At 35.6% G+C, this 22,893-nt stretch overlaps 1 protein-coding gene across 2 annotated transcripts in view; it reads left to right on the top strand.

Annotated features, from left to right (window-relative positions):
* LOC126376194 (carboxypeptidase D) overlaps positions 1-22,893 on the top strand; it is a 70,493-nt gene that overhangs the window by 20,750 nt on the left and 26,850 nt on the right. For both annotated transcript variants that reach the window (XM_050023433.1, XM_050023432.1), the window contains exons 4-6: positions 212-408; positions 3,746-3,858; positions 4,610-4,725. In XM_050023433.1, the coding sequence (XP_049879390.1) occupies positions 212-408; positions 3,746-3,858; positions 4,610-4,725 (426 nt within the window). The remainder of the gene's footprint in view (positions 1-211; positions 409-3,745; positions 3,859-4,609; positions 4,726-22,893) is intronic.

Here is a 22,893-nt window from a genome sequence, read left to right as displayed (position 1 = left end):
GTTTCAGTTTTCAGTTGTCTTTTTATGATTAAAATAATTTGATGGCGTGATAATTGTTACTGCTGGCTGCTTTAGATTTTCCGGGGTTCCTTAAGTCAGATCATCGAAGCGAGCAGCTTTTAAAGAAGACTCAAACTAATTTTATTGCAAAAGCCCCTAAAGTCGAAAAATCATCATCGAAGATATGAAGATTAGTAAATTTTGTTCGTAGGCGGCATGCAAGATTTCAACTACGTGCATTTCGGCTGCATGGAAGTCACCTTCGAACTGTCTTGCTGCAAGTATCCTCGCGCTGCCAACCTGACTGCGTACTGGGAAGCCAACAGGGAACCTCTTCTGGCCTTCATGGAGCAAGTCCACACTGGCGTCACCGGCTACGTCCTTAACGAGGAATCTGCCGCTCCTCAGGTTAGTGGAATTCTCAGCTACACCTTAGAAAGTACGACTACTTAGCTGCTTTTTAAAACCTTTTATTTTTCGTACTTTTTACCCTGAGGTAGGAAATTAGCAGACAGGATTTAGGTTATATTAGATTTCTTTGTAACTTTTAGCGTGGCGAATATAGCTGCGTGGCTTGCAATTCTAGACCTGGCGACAACCTGCGAAGAATATAAATATTTTCTTTTATAGCTGGCGAGGAGTCTGCCCAGGCGTGATGCTTGATGCTGTGTTATGTTTGTTATATTTAGCTTTCTACAAAGTTCCGTCTTCGTCTTCTGAATGAATGCCGAATGCTCCAGACTATGGGAGATGTTTCAACAGTTAATATGTGTTAGAATTTATATTCTCTGCAGCTGCCTTTCTCTGGTTGTAATAATGAATAATTAAAACGGTTTAATTTTGCGATTGTGACGTGTCTACTTAACCCAAATGGAGAATTCCGCGAATTGAAAATCGAAATGGCGACGGCTGCGTCATAAGCCGAATTGAGGATTCCGCGAATTTAAAAACAAAATGGCGGTGGCTGCATCCCAAGCCGAGTCGAGGATTCCGCGAACTGAAAATCAAAATGGCGGCCGCGTCGTGCATACGTCATCGTGCACGCCCGATGGTGGGGGGTGGCGAAGCGGCGCGAAGACCTGCGCGTCAGGGCCTTCTGGACCACCGTGTAGCATCTGCGTAGTTAAATAACGCGTCAGTACTCAATAGAACGGTTGCCTTTGAAGCGTTCACAAAAATAATATTAGAAATTTTGGAATAGTAGGTAGCAGCTACGTCGACTTTAACGTTGTGAACGCGATAGTTCATGCACTGATTGAAATATTTACTTCCTTGTCTACCTGAAGCGGAGATGTCAAGAATATTATTTTTCATTGCTCTACTGGTACGTCTTTTTTTCCTTTATTAAATGTGTTGCTTATCTTTATAATCCTAGCTTTAATTAGTTTTGCTAATGCGTGGAGCACGTCTTCTCTCTTTGATACTTCTCTGAAAAACAACTTGCGGTTCACTAGTGGATATTCTGTAGCTAGATTTAGAGAATACCTATAATAAAGTAGTGAAACTTGAACTGTGGTGTGCAGTACGAGTTTGACGGGAATCTGATACGGACGCTGAAATCTTAGTGTGATAGGTTTAGTACCTGTGGCAAGAATAATGGTGCCCTGTCTTCGTGGCTCGACATATTTGTTGGTGGCAGACAAGGATGCGTAATTCTACTTATTTCTGGAAAGTTCTTTAAATGAATTCAGAGAATTAGATTGACCATTACGAATGGAAGAGATACTAATGAAATGTCTCTTGTTAGCGGATGATCAAGATTTTGTCGCATCGTCTTCGCAGGTTCTTTACAAAACGGTAATGGTTGGTAGCAAGAGACATAAGACAAAATATATGATGATGGAAAGGGAAAATAATGTTAAGAGGGCTTGGACACATGGAGTGGTATTAATAAACTAGTCTCAGCTGAGACTGCCCTCAAGATCATGTTCAAGTCCCTGTTTTATATAAGAAATGGCACATTGGCATGATCTTTAGGACAGTCTCGAAGCTGAGATTAGTTAATTAATACCACCAATAAAGTTGAAGAAGAACTGTAAGATTTATAAGGCTACGATTGTTGGAAAGAATGGCAGTGAGAGACCAACACGCGTGTGTAGATAAATGTGGGGGAAGCAAAAGCAAAACGGAAACTCATAGTCTCTGCTTACCCTGGTGGTAAAAACTAGTGAGTTTATATATGTATGATCAGTAACATTTGATTACGCGAACCCAAATACAGGATTCCACGAATTGACAATCAATGGCGTCGACGAGCGCCATCTACAGCCGTGGTATGACCGCGCAAGCGCGGTACGGTAGTGGGGGCGGCGAAGCTGCGCGAAGACTTGCGCGTCAGGATAACTATTTAATAATTGCGTAGTAACTTGACGTATCATTAGAACGCGTGCCCTTGAAACGTTACGCCGTAGCAAAATCTAATCTTTCTTAAATCAGTTGTACGCAGGACGTCGAGTTTAGCGTTTTGAACATAATAGTTGACAATAAAGTTATTGAATCATCCTCGTCGACCCGAGGAGAAGTTGTAGAAAATATTCCTTCACAGTGCTCCACACTGGTGGTCGGTATTGTAACGTTGTGTAAGGATTTAACGTGTACCTATGGATTTGGGCGTGCTCAGATAAAATAAGAGACCGGAACGGTAAATCTCCCATAATAATAAGAATAAAGGAACAAATTTTCGCTGAAGTTCTGCCGGACCTCAGAAGACGAATCAATGGCCCGAATAGAGAAAATGTGTGTGTTCAGCCTAGGTCGTCGGCATCAATTTGTCAGCAAACACAACCGACTCCTCTCAAAATATTGGAAAATACGAAAATTCAAATAAGCCGACCATAAATAACTCGCGACCAGCAACACTGACTACAGTCTACAGGTTTTGTTTAACACATTAGGTACTTATAATTTCGTGAGTGGTCTTATGACAATATCTATTTCAAATTGGAACAGTAGTTTACAGTTTAATTGTGGCACAGAACACTCAGTACCTTATTAGGTACATGAATACTTAATAATATTTCAGTCGCCATCTTGCTGTAATTACGAACACCGCGCGCCGGTAGCCATTTTGACGTAGGCGGCATAGCAACGATAGCGACAAGAGTTGAAAGGTGCGTGGGTTGCACGTAAGAATTCTAAGTAGTCTCGTGGAGATCGAACGAGCTTTCAATTTAGCTTCGAAATACAAAATCAATATCGTTTATTTTCAACACAAAACAATCACACGAGTTTAAATAAATATCTTCAATATGTTCCCGGTCATAATCTCTTACGACTGCGAGTGTTGGGAACTGTACCAATCAGAAATCATAAGGTGTCTTTGTATCCTTACCTAACTTTGACTGATACCTTTTCACGTGCACACCGTTGAAGATATGAAGATAGTTTGAGACTTCGAGAAGGACATAGGGCAGATACTTTCCAAGGAAAGACTAACACCCGTGTTCTAAGATGTTTACTCGACTCTTCCTCCACCTCCACTCGACTCGGCCTCAGCTGAGCATTTTGGTATTTTAAGTTGATATTTACGTTCTCTACTCATTGGAGTCGAGCATTACGATACTGCCAACACAATAATATGAAATTAATGACGTCAAGCGCCGTCTAAGATTACCGATTTTGACCTGAGTTTGGGGATGACCTTGTCGCCCCGAAGACGAAGTTGAGGAAGGTGTTAGTGCGCGGTATAATTGTAACATAAGTCAGAAGGCTAGTACAATATAATTAAACTGGTGATGTCTTTTAGGGCGCACGCGTCACGGTGCTCGGCATCGACCACACCGTAGGGCTGTCACAATTCGGCGACTACTGGCGTCTGCTCGCCCCTGGCAAATATAACATCACCGTCGTCTCTCCCAAGTAAGTTGGCTTACAGATATTTATTACACAATCGGTGGAAAAGGATAACTGTAAAGTATCCGACAAAGGATCAGTGCAAACGAAGAACAGTGGCTGGGTGACCTTCTTTCCATTTTCCCAAAGCGCAATATTGTTCAAGCATCGCCAAAGACAGCTCCAGCAGTCAAGAAAATGTCGGAACCTTGACGAGTATTGTTCTGCGCTTGCCCTATATCTAATGCGCAAATCCAACTCTTATTTATAGTTTAGCTTCTCCAATTTAAATGGTTCTATCCTACAATCCTATACTTGAAGACAACTGAGGAGAAGCATCTGTTAACCTCATGCTTAGAAAGTAAGTTGGTTTATCTATGGTTTGCATCAGTTTGTGTTCTGCATCATCATAATAATCTTTTACCACTATGTCATGTCAAACTAAGGTTGTGGTCTGCCATTGAGACGGAAAAGAAACGGCCTACCAATGCATAGCACAGCAGGAAACTTACAATACAATACAATACAAAGACTCTTTATTGCACTTGAATCACATTAAAAATACATTAGTATTATAATTAAATTGGAAGTACAACAGGCGGCCTTATTGCTAAGGTAGCAATCTCTTCCAGGCAACCTTCTAAGGATATGAATTTAATGAAAAATGAACTTACTATTAATTTGAAGAAATAAAATGATATGTACAAAGAGCGTGTTGGTTTCATTACCCCTGACTTGAACTAACCATTTCCGTTATTTAAACCAAAAAATCTTTCAGCATCATCACCCCAGAGCCTCAAGAAGTAGAGATCGAAGAGAACCAAACCAAGCCCGTTATGATCAACTTCTTTGTGCGAAGCGTTCGGTCACCTCATCAGCTCCAGATCACTGATGGTAAGTGGGTTAAACCTCGCCATCCGGAGAATGCTGCCAACTCACTAACACGCTTCTGGGGTCTGCTTCTGTCACTTGGTCACTTGGTGCTTGTTTTGATCGCGGAAGCCTGAGCCATCATCACAGTGACATCGGCGCGATTGTATTCCCTTGGCCAGGTCCACCCAAGGATCTTAAGTCCTTCGACAATGGAAACCTGGCCGGGAGAATTCGCCGATGGTATTTTCACCGATATACGTGGGAAGCGGTACGCGCTTTATTATTGAATGTGTTAATTTAAGCGTTTGAGATGTAACAAACTGTAATTCAACGCTTGAAAGGCTTTGAAGTACTCTAAGGCTCTCCGTTCACTAGATACCCTGACTGCAGCAGTCATTGTGAGGAGGCAAGGTGACAGGATGTCTCTGCTTGAGGGTCTGCTCAGAAGATAAGAGACGTTAAAATTTATTGCCGAATTCCAATTCGTAAGTCTAGTGGACTGGGAATCTTAAGTACAGATAGGTGTCAGTGATATTTTATAGGTTAGCAAAAATAGTATAGTAACTATCTTACTTTTTACCTTCTTATCTTTACCTTAACCGATACCTTTTGGTTATATCACCGTGCGTAAGACGGCTGTCAGAATAGAGTATTTGACCGGGTTAAAGAAAAAATATAAAGTGCTAATCTAGAAACAGAAGCCAGTGTAAAATGATCAAAAATCAATCTTATTTTACTTTTCGACTTATTTACGTAACAATGACTACGTCCCAGGATAGTATTGTCATACAAACTCCAAAGAAAACAGTCATGACGTTTCAAAAAAGTATCTCGTGTGACTAGGTTGTCAAGTAGCCTATAGTGCATCTTCAGTTTGTCTCTTTCACACTAGGCTCTATCTAGTACCTACTCTATCTTCACTATCATGCTAAAATGCAAATATTCTGTGCATAAGCGTTAGTGAACGAACGAACACACTGAGAGCAAAAAAATACGCGTTGATACCGCAACTGGTCATCTTCTTCTGTCGTGTGGGTTATGAGGTGGATTACCAACCTCGGCAACTCTAGTGTCAGGGTAATTAAGTCGCCAAAGACCCCTGACACTGTGTCATGTAAGGACTACGTACTTACATCAGTAAGTAGTGACCGGGACCATCGGCAACTGGTACTTCAATGCGAGAAGGAGTGTGAACTTCTGATGCGTTTCAAGCAATGCTTTTCGAACCGCGAAGTAGTCAATGCCGTTTAATAAGTAGTCATGCTATGCACCCTAACATACTGGCAACATTTACAAATTGATATTGGCCATACGATTTGTACAAACGCCATTGATTATCGCTAATTTATAAAAGTTTTCTGGCACTATTCATTTGTTACAATACTTCAAAGCCTTCAAGGTTTTATGGTTTTAGTTTAGAATAATGAGTACTTACTTACCTACTGGTTATTTATTAAGTACGATAAGAATACGACTACCAGTAACATTGTTTGGCCTGAACCAAAATCACGCTTACATGAATATTTATTTTATTATTTTAAATCAGGTTACAAAGCCCTTTCAATGTACCTTAATATAAGCATACATAATATGTCTACTACAGCACGTGATGAGCCGTTCCCGCGAATGTTACCACTTTGGGAACGTTCCCGGTAGTAAAAAGGTGCAAAACTTATAAAAGAATTTTATTACCTAACTTTTAGGCAGATAAAACCAGAGTACAGGTAAGAACAATTTGAAAAAAAAAGCAGCCAGTGTTCTTACTATCAAACTGTTTTTACAACGGGAACATTCTCACTTTGGAAACATTCCCGGGAACGACACTACTAATTAGAACTAAATATAATACTACGTTGTCGGCCCAACCGTGCGGGCACCAGAAATTAAAATCCGAATCATTAATTCAATGATAAACAATGATGATCATGGATAAACTTGTCGAAGGCCAATTTAACATTGTTCAATCTACGTCATTTCGCAATGTGTTATGGCTGAGAAGAAATGACAAGAAACTGCAAAAGCAACCCATCTTTTAAATCAATGTTATTTAATGACTAGAGGAACACATTAACCAGGGCACTCATCGACACATGCATGGTACAACTGACCGGCTTTTTCTCCATTATGATAAAATGAAACAGTTAATGGTTTTATTTGGTAATTAGCGATAAGCCAGATTGTCCACTTATGATGCACTGGGTACATGCACATATGCATGTGCCTAGTGCATCAGGCGGGCCTGGCAAATATTTAAATTAAATTTTGTTTTGTCACTACTAACATAGTTTTTAAGTTTTTGTAATACTAACAAATATGGGCATCTGTCTGAAATAAAATTATATTTTTTTTTTTTTTAAGGCTGTTTGTCCTTTGGAAATCCTCCAGTTCTGTCGCATTTACTGTTGGTACCACGCACAGTAACGCTATGGTCACAATGAGGATAAAACTGCCTGTTTCTGCCATCAGGTGTCGCTACTGCTGAGTGTTCTTAAATTTTGACGGTCCCCAAACAAACATTAGCGTTTTGGTTATATTTTTACACTACGAGTATAACCTTTTGCGCAGCGTGTAACTGCAAAATCAGTGTTATATTAAAATTTATTCCCTAAAGATCGGAAAGAAGAAAACATAGAAAAACTTATTTTCAATCAAAACTGCCTTTTTCCAACTGATGGCTTTTCGTAACTCATCATTCCGACGGGTTACACTCTACGTTGCTCCACATTTTATAGCAATTTATCACGAATTTTAGCTGGACTGTATGGAGAACTGACAAAATTTAGGAACACTCAACAGTGCTGCCACATACATTTGAGCTTCTAGTTTTTATCCTCAGGACGTTAAAGTAGCTTGTTTTTTAGACCGCTTAGAAACGGGATGATTGGTACTCTGAAGTAATAGAGATTAAATTTTTAATTTATAGTATTTAGTAATTATTTTATAAAAGTGATGTTGTCACTTTCTGCACTTTCAAATACGACTGCCAATTAAATTGTTTTTTTGGCATTAGGAAAAATCGAGCTCACTTTACTTTTTTTTATTTAAATTTTAAAAAGTAAGCATACATCATAATATATCTACTAAATACTTAGACAATTCACTTTGATGTCGTAAATCACTTATTCATTGTACATTGTACTGTAAATATTGTATCACGCACTTCCCATTAATAATCTGATTTAATTATTATAATGTATTTAAAAAAATCTGAAAAGATTCCTTAAACGGTAGGTGGTTTTTTGATTATGTAAATAATTTAACGGCTACTGGGGGTCTAGAAAGGCCACATTGGGTCATTGGAGATCACTGTTGACATGGCTCAGTTACTTTTATATGCGCAAATGTCAAATTCCAATATTGCTTTATAGATGAATTCTTTCGATGTGGAGTTTTTAACCCCCCTGTAGGGCATTGCACATGCACAGTGATAAAATATTGTCACGGTCATTTTATAGATTCTGACGATATAATTATGTAGTTTTGTCGATATAATATGTGAACCCAAATAAGTCATGTCGTTCTGTCAAAATACGAACAAAATCACGTGACACACGTTAGGGAAAAACTCTTATCGAGTTCGACAAAAAATATTGAATCGGTCGATAATTTTATCACGTCGTGCATGATAGCTCTGCTGATGACACATTTCGTCGACAATTTGGTCTCAAGTTTAATTGTTAGTTTTTGAATTTTTGAATTAATGAACTTCTAATACAAATCACTTTTCGAATAAGGAATCTTTTCTAATTCTATTGTTTTATAAATACAATATTTATAAAACCAGAATCTTGTAAATAATAAGTCTCTGTCCTCTGTTGCTAACATAATCATACCACGACAGCTACCTATTTATAAATAAGTACCTAAAAATATTGGTAATGGTTTTTGTAACTAAAGACTTATCCAAAGGGATACTTTATATTATAATGGACATAACACGTCCCTGTTCCATAAGCAAAAGTCTTTAAAATATTTTTTATTAAATTATATTATATTTTATAATTTTTTTATATCGTTTTATTTTTTATAGTCTTTTGTTTTTTTTTTTTTCATTGTTATTTTAGTCAGGGGCGGACTTTTTTGACGAGTGCAGTAAATAGCACAGTATCGTGTAAATTTATTGTGCAAATTGTTTACAAGTATATTATATTGTTGTTTTTTTTTTCTGTAGCCTAGTCAATGTCCCACTGCTGGGCAAAGGCCTCCCCCTTCTCTTTCCAATATTGTTGTTAAGTAGACAAAATATGTTTTTTTATTATACTCTGGACGATATGGTCAACGTGGAACTTTTATTAAATTACAAAAACCATTATAAAATATATGTAGCTTATTAGGATAAACTTTTTATGATATTATGGGTGTTGTTCTTATTGTGTTGATGTCATACAAGCAATTCATTGGTTTATCGATTTACAAATCTGAATTCATTTTAAGTTAAAATTATGTTTTTGATTTGCTACTTTTAATTTAAAATTTATTTAATATATTTTAATTTCTTATTTGTTTTTAAAGTTTAGTTCTTTTCACTTACTTTTGAATTTTTGTTTAACCGATAAAGCTAAAATATATCGAATTTGTATTTGGTTGCTGGTTGCTTTGGTTCATCCAGAAAGATTTAATTTTGAAGCTCATTCCAGCAGACTCTTGTCGTTGTTTTATTCTCCGAAAAGTACAATAACTAAAAAAAACAGTGTCAGTTACTATTAAGCCGCCATAGGTCCTTGACATGGCTCGTATAACGATTACTTAACGTGCTATCAGCACGGATTATCTGACTTTCGGACAATAGGGTAAGCCGTAACCAAACTAGGGATCACAAAATGATTTTTGCGATAAGTCCCAACCGGGATTCGAACTCAGGACTGTGAGCCAAACGCTCAACCACTGGACTACAGAGACCGTAAAGATCAACTTAAAGCTCTTGTTTCTTTAGTTTTCTTTGTACAAGAAAAAATGTAGAATAAGGGACATGTAAGATAGTACACCTAGACACGCCGTAGGAACCGAACGCGCGTCATCGTATTTTATAAATTCTTGGTATGAAATCTAATGCAACGTCGCGTACCTATAGCCTATTGTATCTTGTGCTTAAATGCGGCGCTGTCGCTAGGTCCCTCAGAACCGACTCACTCAAAGTAAATAACAATATGTATTTATTTCAAGTCCTTACGTTTTGTCCGTGCATTCAGTTCATTCTAGCCATCTTAGTACTCCGGACTATAAGTTGCTGCAAGTGTTTTAATGAGTACTTTTAGTTGTGCCCGCATCGTCAGGTTAATAAATAATTTGAATTTTAAATTTTTGAATATTGAATGTATGAATATATATATTTTAAAGTATCACGTAAGCAGTATGTTTAGGATGTGAGTGTGTATGTTGGGTTTATGTGTGTTTGTGTCATCGGTAGATGGTTCTTTGACCGCTTAGAACGTTCTAGGGAGCGTTGTACTTGTAATTAGAAAGGCTGATTTTAATAAAATAGTGTCATCTAATAATATTACATTTAAGCGTTTTTTTTTTATATTAGGTTTGCAAACTCACCTGCTGGTAAGTGAGATGTGGCCACACTGTTACCTAGTAAATGTTTATTCTTCCCAGCAGTGCAACAAGTACAACTGCTCTGGGGCCTTACTTTTAAATTGCTCGCATTTAACTCGTGTGCGAAAATATGTACCTGTCTCAGAAGTGGATCCAGATTTTAAGAGAGGTGGGGGGAGGGTTGGAGGTGTCACCAGGTCGCAGACAACCTAGATAAAATTGCAGTGGCCACCCATGACCCAACCTTTCGCCCAGAGGAGGGACGTGGGTCATGACCCCCATGATCTTAAATTCTTATTTGTTTTTAAAGATTAACATAAAATGAAAATGAAACAGTAATGATAGTTTTTACTTGTTTTAAGGCTTGTCCTTTACGAGTCCTTCGGTCGTATTGTCTATCGGTACCTATTAAGCACTGTAATGCTGTGATCACAATGGAGTTAAGGTAGAATGGTTTTTAAACCGCTTAGAAACGAATGATAGGTACTGAACAGCGTTACGGTTATAAGCAATATTAGTATACGTAGGTAAATAATGGATCGAAATCCCGATTAAATCGGATGCAATTTTGCATTAGTTACATACATAATAAAATTAATGTGTCGCACATTCAAACAAAAAATGGTGATAACTAATAAACTAGAATACTTAATCTTTTATCATTTTAAATGAGAAAAAAAGAAAAATATTTATAAAAAAAACTATAAAAGATACAAAACAAAAAAAAAGTAAATTAATCTATAATATATAAAATCGTCTTAAGATTTATAGTATAGTACATAATTTAATCGTACATAATGGGATTGGTTATATTCCTATTTTTTATTTAAAAAACATCATCATTTTAAAATCATTATTTTCACAATCGTCATCTTAAAATGCACTCCTCTTAAACGGATTTCATTCATATTTTTAATATAAAGTAAGTTAGTATACACCAACACGCAGTGGAGCAGCGCGGTGGAGTATGCTCCAAACCCCCTCCGATTGATTGAGGGGAGGCCTGTGCCCAGCAGCGGGACGTATGTAGGCTGTTTATGTTATGTATGTATGTAAGTTAAATGACGAGAATTTAATAATAATTTATAAATTTTAATCGCGGCAAAAGGAACAATAAAGCACGATCAATTCCATCAAATAAGGTTAGTATATTAATAATTAAGAACAACAGAATTTGATAATTTATTGTATCGAAACCAATAAATAATTAAAGTCTGTCATCTGGTAGATGGTTTTTTAACTGCTTAGGACTATGAATACCGCATCCGCGGTAATGACTTGAATACATTGGTAGTGAGCTTAGGTATAAAAAAAATTTATAAATATGATAAAATGGCTATGATTACTTGCAGATAAGTTTAGTTTTAGTTTAAATAGAAACTGGTGCTGATTCCAGTACATACCATCTAAGTTTATTTTAAGTTATACCTGTAATTTTCTTATCCACCAAAAAGGAAAGGAACGAGTAATCGACAGGCATAAAATTTATGGAAAACACGTCAATTTCAGGCAGAAATATAAAAAAACCCTTCCAAAACACGTCAAACGGATTTTATATAAGCGAGATGCCTATTTTATTCGTTAAAATTAATTAACTGAAAGAATAACCCGGGCGAATAAATAAACTATTGTAAATCGTTCGTCCCTTTCCTTTTCGGCAGATAAGGAAATGACTGGTATAGCTTAAAATCAAATTAGGTGTCTGCAGGAATCGGGGCGATGTAGTCATAATTCGATTAAATAACTTTAATTAAATTAATCGGTCTTAAAGATCAACTAATGAATATTGTGCTTGTACAAATGACATAATTTAAATACAGTCCCTGTTGGCATCGGGACGTGATGTAAGGCCCACCGCACACTTTGTCTTCAAAAAATAAAACTAATTCATTTTTATATGATATCATTGTCAATAGTAGACAACAACACAAGGCAGACCAAGATCAAAAATAAAACAAAAAATAGAACAAATTCAAAAAGTAAACAGAATACAAAAGAGGTTGTCGCGAACGGTACCTAATTAAAGTGCTTATTAGTGCGTTAGGATAATTTTTAAGATAGTTTTAGCTTGCGCTTCGTATTGCCTGTTATACACATTTACATGAAATAATAAAAAAAAGAAAAAAATGAGTAAAAGTATGTAGTATGCTTTAAGTGAATGATATTCATATACGTGTATTACATTAGTAGCTAGTTTTAGGTGTTCAGGTATGAATTTAATGAAAATGCAATGTGGAGTAACTATAGGAACTATTAATCAAAAATTGCGAGCTATCTTTTGACGTTTCTGGGCTCTGCCCACTCCTATTTGGGGTTTTTCTGTGTACATTTTAGGAAAGTAAGTAACCGCTATATGATACTACATATTGCATTTTTGTTAAGTCGACTGGATTGTTAAGTATAATATAAGTGTAAAATATACAACATATCAAAACAAGAAAAAAGTGAACCATGTCGTACATAAGAAAATTTTTGTTTAGTCAATAAGGCTACGGTGTATTTAAGGATTCGCAAATTAAAGCATGACGATAACTAATAAAGTAGAATAGTTACTTACCTACTTAATGAATACTAAGTAGCTTTAAGCTTTATATAATTTAAAAAAAAAAATGAAAATGATACAAAAAAAATAAAAGATCCAAAACAAAAAAAAAATTGTAGTAAAATAATTTTATTCTTATTCTAAATAGATAATAGTAGATTTCATCTGACACAGTTTTAAAATAATGTCTTCCATTTTACTTTTTGATTTAACATAACAAATACAACATCAACAACAACACACAGACATTAGACTACACTAGTACATTATATTAACAGTTTCCCTGACGCGTCGTCGTTCGATCTACTACATCTATAAAAAAACAGTGTTACGTTAAGTTACATATTATATAAAAAATTACTTTAATTTTTAAAATCTATACATTCGTATTCTTATTATAACTTTTATTTTATTTCGTAAGTATTTTATTTAATATAATATAAAATCAGAAATATAATGATATCGGCGGGGTAGAAGCGTGTTGTTAGAATGTAAAAATTAAATAAGAAATTAATGAAATAAGAAAATATAATACACTAAAAGTCTCAATGCCTGAAAGGCTTTAGTGTGTACGTATATAAATAATATCTAGCGTTAATTAACTTATTATAAGCGTAATTTTAATAATTATTATAACATTACGACACATCATAGATCGAGATGTTGTTTAGCTGTACAGCGGAAAAAAATATGTTTGATGGCGAATTTATTCCCTATAATTTTTGTACACTTTCATATGTAATTAATAATTAGTAATTACTGTGCAAACCAGGTTAGGTGTAGAAATAGGCCTTCTTATTATTTAATGAACAGGTGGGAGAGCTCTGTGCAAGGCTCGAGTGGGTTATAGACCACCCTCCCACTAATAAGGCCGAGGCCCTAAGCCTCGAGGGTGGGAGAACCATTTAAATTACTGGGCACATCATACTTAACATCTTTCTTCTGCATTATAATCTTTTTCATAAAATACAATACATGTATACAACCTTGTTCATAAAATAGAATACATATATAAAATTACCAAAGCTATAATGCTCATTTAAGGCTGTTTAACAATATAATGATTTTGCCTAATCCCATTATTTTCTATTTAGTGAATCCCCAATGCATAGATCTAGAACTATCATAGCCATATCGATAATTCATTATTAAAATAAAAAATGTACAAAAAAATAATAAAAAGTATCAAAAACCCAAAAAACTTAGAATTTGTATTAATTATTAATTAAATAAGTGATAGAACGAGTGCATATTGACAGTAAAACATCTTTGAAGGAATACCTTCTTTTGTACAATATAGCAATGAGCAGTTTCTTAAAAGTGAGCGTCGACTACGTGGCTTTTTCACAGAGTGCTTTATAAAACACTTACTTTTTAAGAAACTGCACTTTATCCATTTGGTGCGTTTATAATAAGAGTCGTAGCAGAATATATAAGTGCACGCTATACGATCCTAGACTAGGTTAATTTTGAATTAGGAGTAAAGAAAAAACGAACAAAAATCCAAACAAAAATATAAAAATAAATTAAAAAGCAAAAAAATACTATGTGGATTAATTTAATTAATTAAAATAAATTAGGTATACATATTACGCTGGGGCTCGGTGAAAACGCTAAATGTTGAGCTAAACCTCAGCAAAAAAGTTAAAAAATATTAAAAAAAAAACAAAAAAATTAAAAGCAAAAAAAGTACGTATAATATAGTATGCATTAATGTTACCTTTACCGTATTTTTAACTTCCTATGTAAATTAAATATGATATAATAAAAAAAACAGAAAAATGCAAAAAAAGCTAATAAATAAGTAAACGTAAAAAAAAAGATAATAAAAAACTACAAAACCAAAAAAATATGTAGAGTTAAGGACAATAAGATAAGTTAAGCATTAAATGTCTTTTTTACAGTTTAGTGGTGTTTGTATAAGTTATTATTATATTTCAATTTCGTGAACATTTGAAAATTGTTTTTATAGAGTTGTAATTTTTTGCGGTTCTCGTTATCGCCGAGTTGGGAACTTAAACGCTTATTACAGATAATAAGAAAACAGTCATTTCCTTCGGCTGTTTACCATTAAACCCGTTTCAAAGACATTAAAAGGATAAAATGAAAATATCACCTGACGTATGTTATTATATCAACCTATTGAAAAATGAATAATAATGGTAAAAAAAAACCTTTGAATGTTTATACAATAGTACAGGAAATTTTAATTTTAGTGACATTATGACCATACGAGTCCTTTTCATGTCATATCCCTTAGTCGACTTGGGTTATTACATAGAATACGATTAATATAATTGGGTGGTTTCTGATTACTAAATAAAGTCAGATCCAAAACTGACAGAAAACGTTTTCTTACTTACGTTTTTTAACTTATTTATGAATTTCAATCAAGAAAAACCTAATAATAAGTCCGACATTTTATCACGTTTTTCTATGACATCACAGGTTGCTTTTTCATACAAATACCATAGTAATTTCGTGTCTTGGCGTTTAGTTTGACTGATTTGACTAGTTGGAAACTACCCTATTATGTCATAGTTTCACTGAAAGGATTTTTTCAACATTTTTCCAACTAAACCAGGTTACGTTTTAAAAAAAGTTGAGCTTTATTTACGCATAGATACATTACGGCATCCTATGAGGACATTTTCATAAATTGAATACGTTTTCTTGAACCATGTCAAACCTAGCGGAATTCTAAGTTTTTATTTTAGTTTGAGTACTAACTATTTTAAGTTATGTTTTTTTTTGTTGTAAATACTACTAGTAAGTTTTATTGTAATTGATATTGTGTATTAACTTCCTGTGTATAATGTTTGATAATCTTGAGTTAAGTGTTATTTATATTAAAATTTTCTTTATGAGGTCGGATTTATTTTTGATTTTGTAAATACGGTAGTAATGCAATAGTATAATTGATGTTGTGCATTAGTATTAATTATATTTAAACATTAACATATACTGGCATTAAGGTATACTGACAGTCTAACAGCTTTGAAATGATACCTTTTTTGTATAATGGAAGGGGAGTAGTAATTTAAGCATAGTTTCTTAAAAATGGGGTTTTTCTCAGCATCTGAGTAGAAAACACTCACTTCTTACAAACTGGTAGTTGATATGTATTTGGTGCGTTTAAGAGTTACAAAAAAATGTGAATGCACGCTATACGATCCAGCTGTGAAAGAATATACTCTGTTATGCATTTGTGCCAAAAATGTGAGTCCAAGATTTATGGTCTGAAAGCGCTAAATGTTGAAGTAAACATCCGGAAAAAAAGTAAAAAATATGAATAAAAGTAAAAAAAATCAAAAAATTAAAAAAACTTAAAAACCCAAAAAAAAAACTAAATTCACAAAAATATTTACAAAATAATAAACGTGGGCGTTAATTTCAACGTCTTTCAACTTCCTGTCTAAAATGTTTAATAATTTTGTTGAGTTCGAGTTTTATTTATATTAAAATTTTCTTTAAAAGGTCGGGCTTATTTTTCGTTTTGTAAATAGTAGTAGTAATGTAATAGTATATTGATGTTGTGCATTTGAATTAATTATATTTAAGTAGTATTTAATTACATGTCGTAACAGTGGGTGTCGGTCGTAACATCATCATCAGAATGGAGGGTGGACGTTATAAGAGTGGGCGTTAGAAGACAATAATGGCCGTCATCAGTATCACAATCATTTTATTTACTTCCACATAGTTTTTGTATCACGATTAAATAAAGTCACAGCATAAGGTACACACTCACGGCAACGTCACGGTATTCGTAACGGTTACACAGTCTCTCGTTATCTAGCGCGCATAAGGACGTTAGCGCGAAGGGGCTACTCGCCCTCTACTTGCCCTCCACCACCCATGGTTCCTATATTCGGACCGAATCATCGGGACATGTGAACGTACTTGCTAGGTACTCTTTTCCGATCACACTTTCTTGACGTCCCTACAAGTTATAGGTGAGCGACTATAGCACTCCTCGTAATTATTCGACACGTCCGCTCATGACGATGGTTCGCGGTAGACTGTCCGACTAGAACGGCAGTGCACGTCCGCTCGACACGACGACTCTGTGGTGACTCTGTCGACTTCACTCAGCTCTGGCCATAGGCCACCTGACGTCGGAGCGATGCAACTTCATGACGGTAGTGATGTAACTTCATTTTATTTTCCGATTTGATCAATTTCTCTTCTTAATTCATAACTAACTCCGACACGGCCATCCTGCGTGACACACGTCCTCGTGTGTTAATCTGAAACAATATACCACAGCACAGTATCCAAGTTCGCTCGGTCATTCCTGACCTAACATGAGACTATATAGGACTCTGCATGAGCTCTACTTGTGACTCTACATGAACTCTATACATGAGCTCTACTTGTGACTCTACATGAGCTCTACTTGTGACTCTACACGAGCTCTACTTGTGACTCTACACGAGCTCTACTTGTGACTCTACACGAGCTCTACTTGTGACTCTACACGAGCTCTACTTGTGACTCTACACGAGCTCTACTTGTGACTCTACACGAGCTCACATTACATCATGATTAATCATCAACTAACAATACACGGACCATTGACCAGTATTCACACACTATAAACAACCAAACTTGAAAATCCAATTACTCTTTACACATCGGTCGTTACTATCACCTAAACGAGCGATAGTAACTCATGCCACTCTACTGAGCGACGATATCTCACAACCAGGCGTCACTACCACCTAAATCGAGCGGTAGCAACTCATGCCACTCTACTGAGTGACGATATCTCAACACAGCTAGCACACAAACTTTACATTTTAGTTGGTAGAATAGTGGTCAATGCGTTACACAATTTCTTCTACGTCACTAATTTCAAATTCGTGTAGTTTGACTAATTCTACCGGAGGTCAACTTGACTTAGATTCAGGTACAATGTCATGACCAAATACAAAGTCAACATGACATCCAGGCCTCGACCGCATACCTGTAGTTTCTAAGACGAGCAGCACAAAAGTGGCTGCAGCCCCGAACACTACAAGTGCGCAGCTCCCTATCAGAGTTGCTCCGAAACAGGTCAATGGGTTACACAATTTCTTCTACATCACTAATTTCTAATTCGTTTGAGTAATTCTACCGAAGTTCAACATGACTTAGATTCAGGTACAATGTCATGACCAAATACAAAGTCAACATGAAATCCGGGCTTCGACCGCATACCTGTAGTTTCTAAGACGAGCAGCACAAAAGTGGCTGCAGCCCCGAACACTACAAGTGCGCAGCTTCCTATCAGAGTTGCTCCGAAACAGGTCAATCATAGCTTTCATTGCTCAATTAAATTAACCAACATTACACATCTACTGCAAAGCACAACAGGCTGTAATATTCCTCCCCAAACTGCGGTTACGCTACAAAACAGTCATGAGTCACAACATCCCCTCCCGGGATGGCCACCATGGTCCACGACCAAAAAACGACAGAGCACCCTGCTCTCACACACACAAGTCATAAAGTCACAATGTAGCGACCAACACCTCGAGGAAATATTACCGCACTTAAACAATTACCAATTCGGTATTATCATTATTTAGAATGTTTTGCTCCAATTTTCTCACTAATGATTTTCTGTTTCGGGCATTTTCTAAGCCTATTTCATTTAAGTAATCATAATCCAAATCATTTTACTTCAGAATGTTTACTTCACTTCATTACGATTTCCAATTTAAGTAAATTTAACGAAAGACAACTGTCTGCACTATATTCGTTTGTATCCTATTAAAACTTTCCATCTTTCAAATCAGGTGAAACAGATACGACTCACCGGGACGTATAAGAATTTCCAATAAAAGATCAACCACTGGTCTTGTGACATGGTTTAGGTCTTCAACAGCGCCAGTGCAGCAAGTCCGGCCGGTATACAACGCGCTGCCATGATGTCGTCACTTTACACGGCTACAGCTCAGCCCGCGCCATTTTCATCCCCGCTTGCAATCCACCAATTGCCGAACCAAGTTATGACATGAAACAAAAGAATTCACTGTATTATCGTATTCACATGACTTTCTTTCAATCAGTTTAAAAAGATTACAATAAAGAATATTGAATATTGAAACATTTGATGAATGACGGTAGATTACAAAACACGTTATTTAACGAGACTCAATTATCATGTCATGATTAATTTCTTTTTGCTTGGAGTGAGAAAATACAACTTTAATCACGCAGGTTAAGCGTGTCTACACCAATTCGAAATATTTTTAGACCAAAATACAAAGATTTGACGATGATGAAAACAGATTGGAAAACGCGGTGTGATTGACACGGATTGACACAATGTGTGTCGTCAATTTTGTTTTTTAAAAAAACAATTTCCTTATTATTAGAAACGGAAATTCACCCAGCAATGAAGTCAATAACAATAAGGTTCCAGTATGAAAACGACTCACCGTAATAACAGTTTCCAAGTTGAGGTACCATAATTTCCAAACACGACTGCACACAGTATGGAAATATTGTGATGTTCACGCCATCATATCTTACGGCATGTAGTGATGCCGATCATTAACAAGGTCCAGGTCACTTCAAATTCAGGTCCATCTTCAATGGACACTACATCTTCATCACTTGGTCACACGAATGTGATAGTCATCATAATCTTCTTCTGATTGTGATAATCCAAACTAACATTGTCTTGTTGTGAACGTCGCATCACATTGTCTTCATCCAAGTTCACTAATCCCGCTTCTGATGTCGTAACAGTGGGGGTGTCGGTCGTAACATCATCATCAGAATGGAGGGTGGACGTTATAAGAGTGGGCGTTAGAAGACAATAATGGCCGTCATCAGTATCACAATCATTTTATTTACTTCCACATAGTTTTTGTATCACGATTAAATAAAGTCACAGCATAAGGTACACACTCACGGCAACGTCACGGTATTCGTAACGGTTACACAGTCTCTCGTTATCTAGCGCGCATAAGGACGTTAGCGCGAAGGGGCTACTCGCCCTCTACTTGCCCTCCACCACCCATGGTTCCTATATTCGGACCGAATCATCGGGACATGTGAACGTACTTGCTAGGTACTCTTTTCCGATCACACTTTCTTGACGTCCCTACAAGTTATAGGTGAGCGACTATAGCACTCCTCGTAATTATTCGACACGTCCGCTCATGACGATGGTTCGCGGTAGACTGTCCGACTAGAACGGCAGTGCACGTCCGCTCGACACGACGACTCTGTGGTGACTCTGTCGACTTCACTCAGCTCTGGCCATAGGCCACCTGACGTCGGAGCGATGCAACTTCATGACGGTAGTGATGTAACTTCATTTTATTTTCCGATTTGATCAATTTCTCTTCTTAATTCATAACTAACTCCGACATACATATAAGCATTAATATTAAGTTGTAGAATTCGAGCGAAAAGATAGAACAAGCCAAGCGCATTTATGTATACTGACAACATCTTTAAAAGAATATCTTCTTTTGTATAATGGGTGGAGGGAAGGATGAGTCGAGTACTCATCCTTCAAAAAAAAAATACAAAATTTCTTAAAAATGAGTGTTTACTACACAGCTTTTTCTTAGCGCGTCTGATTAGAAAATACTCACTTTTTAACAAATTGGTAGTCGGTATACATTTTGTGCGTTTGAGAGTTATAGGAAAAAATGTTAGTGCACGCTATACGATCCAGCTGTCGAAGAATAATTTTCACTCATATTTTTAACTATTCTCTGTTAGTTTTGAATAAGGAGTGAATTCGACGGCTAATAAATAGCCTGAGTAGGACTTGGCTTGAGTTGACATAAAATGACATTAAAAGTTTTACGATCTGAAAAGGCTAAATGTAGAAATAAATGTCCCAAAAAAAATATTCAAAATATGAATAAAATGTAAAAAAAAACAGAAAAATTAAAAGCAAAAAAAAAAATTAAATGAAAACTCACAAAAAAAATTGTGTATAAAATAATAAACGCGGGCATTGATTTCAACTTTAGTCTCTCAGTTTCCTGTGTAAAATGAAAGTGTTATAAAATGCAGACTGGTGAAGGAACAATTATTGGATTCGGAGTAAAGTGAAATGAACAAGTGTGATTACGTGAAATGTTTAGGTGTGCGTATAATTTGTCTATGATTCGAAAATACGTCGAAAGCCAACGAGGTTTCTATAACAATTAGCCTTTAAGGACATAATTTATCTCGATATAATCGTAGAATAATGTTATATAATGTATTTAATCATGCACATTCTATATTCAATTGCATTTTATTCAGTGTTAGCTTAAATTATACTGGTATCAGCGTAGAGTTCATGAGTGAAGGCTCAATTCAATTATTAAATTAAAATTTATCAATCCAAATTGTCAATAAAAAGAAAGTACTAAATGCAAATATATTGTAATAATAGTTTTCATTTGCACAGTGTTTCTGGATCTGAATCACCGTCAGATTTAATCCTGCTGACTTTGCAATGGCAATTACTGGTGGACCTTTCTTGTAATGTTCTCATGGAATGGCCAACATGAGAACTGTCATATCAAGCCCTAAAGAATGAGAAACCTCTGTAGGAAGATAATAGGGATTATCTTTAGTTTACTGTTACTATCATAACAAGTCACCGTATTCATTGGTAATACACAAAAAAAGGACCCCACTCCCTTGGGAGAACCTTAAAATAAATAAGATGACTACTGACTACACACTACACTACTTAACTTTTTACATGTCAACTCTCATGAACCCTGCTTTCGTATATTATAAAATAATTGCATAATCTAATTGTATTGATGTTGTGTTTCGGTGTAACAGTATATGTAAGTTCAGTCAAATGTATTAATATGTCTATTACTAATTTCAAAAGTATATACACATTTCTCCGCTTAAAAAGTTGGTTCAAAACGGGTATAAACTTTTGAGTTTTATAGCATACAATTGAAATGGAACAAAGGGTTGCAAATTAATATATTCGACTGATTTTCATGTCTGCTTTAAATCGCATCGCAAAACCTAATTTTATGGTTATGTAACTTATTTTCCTTCCAACAAAGGTATGTTCCATATCCGTCAATAGTTAAGCTCGTCAAATTCAAATTCAAATTCAAAAATATCTTTATTCAGTAGGTAACATAGTTACACTTTGAATCGTCAATTTTTACATAACGAACGTCTCATCCGCCTAAAACTACTGCAGCTTCTCACAACCTGTATAGCCGGGGAAAAGAAGCTGCAAGAAAAACCTCGGCACAGGGCCCTAGACGTTCTTTAAAAAAAATAAATAAAAATAAACATAAAATATTGATATACAATTGAGTAATTTAGCTGCCTAATATCAGTTCTCAGACAGTTAATCCCATGCATTCATATCTTCTAAATAATCACTAACTTTATAATAACCTTTTTTGTAAAGTTTTTGTTTAACTACTGTCTTAAAGCAGTTGAAAGGCAAATTCTGAATGTCAATGGGAATCTTATTGTAAAAACGTATACATTGCCCCTTAAAAGATTTAGTAATCTTATGTAATCGACTGACTTGTAAAGCAAGTTTATTTTTATTCCGGGTATTAACAATGTGCCGATCGCTATTTTTTGCAAATAATCCTATATGTTTTTTTACATATATTATGTTTTCAAAGATATATTGTGATGCCAAAGTTAAAATATTAATTTCTTTAAATTTATTTCTAAGTGCCATCTTGGGTCCCAATTTGTAAATCGCCCGAATGGCCCGCTTTTGCAGAACAAAAATGCTGTTCACATCTGCAGCATGACCCCACAGCAAGATGCCGTACGACATTAGAGTACTACAACTACAATCACTATCATTCTTATCGTCATCATCGATATGCAGTGACGTAGTGCTTTAATCATCATGTTATACCCCGCTCTATATATGTACAAAAAAAAACAGCGCGCGCGTCGTATATAGAGCTGGAGGAAAAAAAAAGTGATTTCAAAATATGCACTATGCATAATACAACTGTGTAACACCTCTCTAATATACATCATAATATAAATTATTTTAAATTAGCCTAAAGTATGTTGAAAAGTATGTCATCTATTAGAAAAATGTACAAATTGACTAAATAGTTTGTAATGAAATGATAAAATGGTTACATTAGGCC

Source organism: Pectinophora gossypiella, chromosome 20, assembly GCF_024362695.1.
Source record: "Pectinophora gossypiella chromosome 20, ilPecGoss1.1, whole genome shotgun sequence".
NCBI lineage: Eukaryota > Metazoa > Arthropoda > Insecta > Lepidoptera > Gelechiidae > Pectinophora > Pectinophora gossypiella.
Note: the sequence above shows the minus strand (reverse complement) of the source record. Positions and strands in the feature narration are given on the sequence as shown.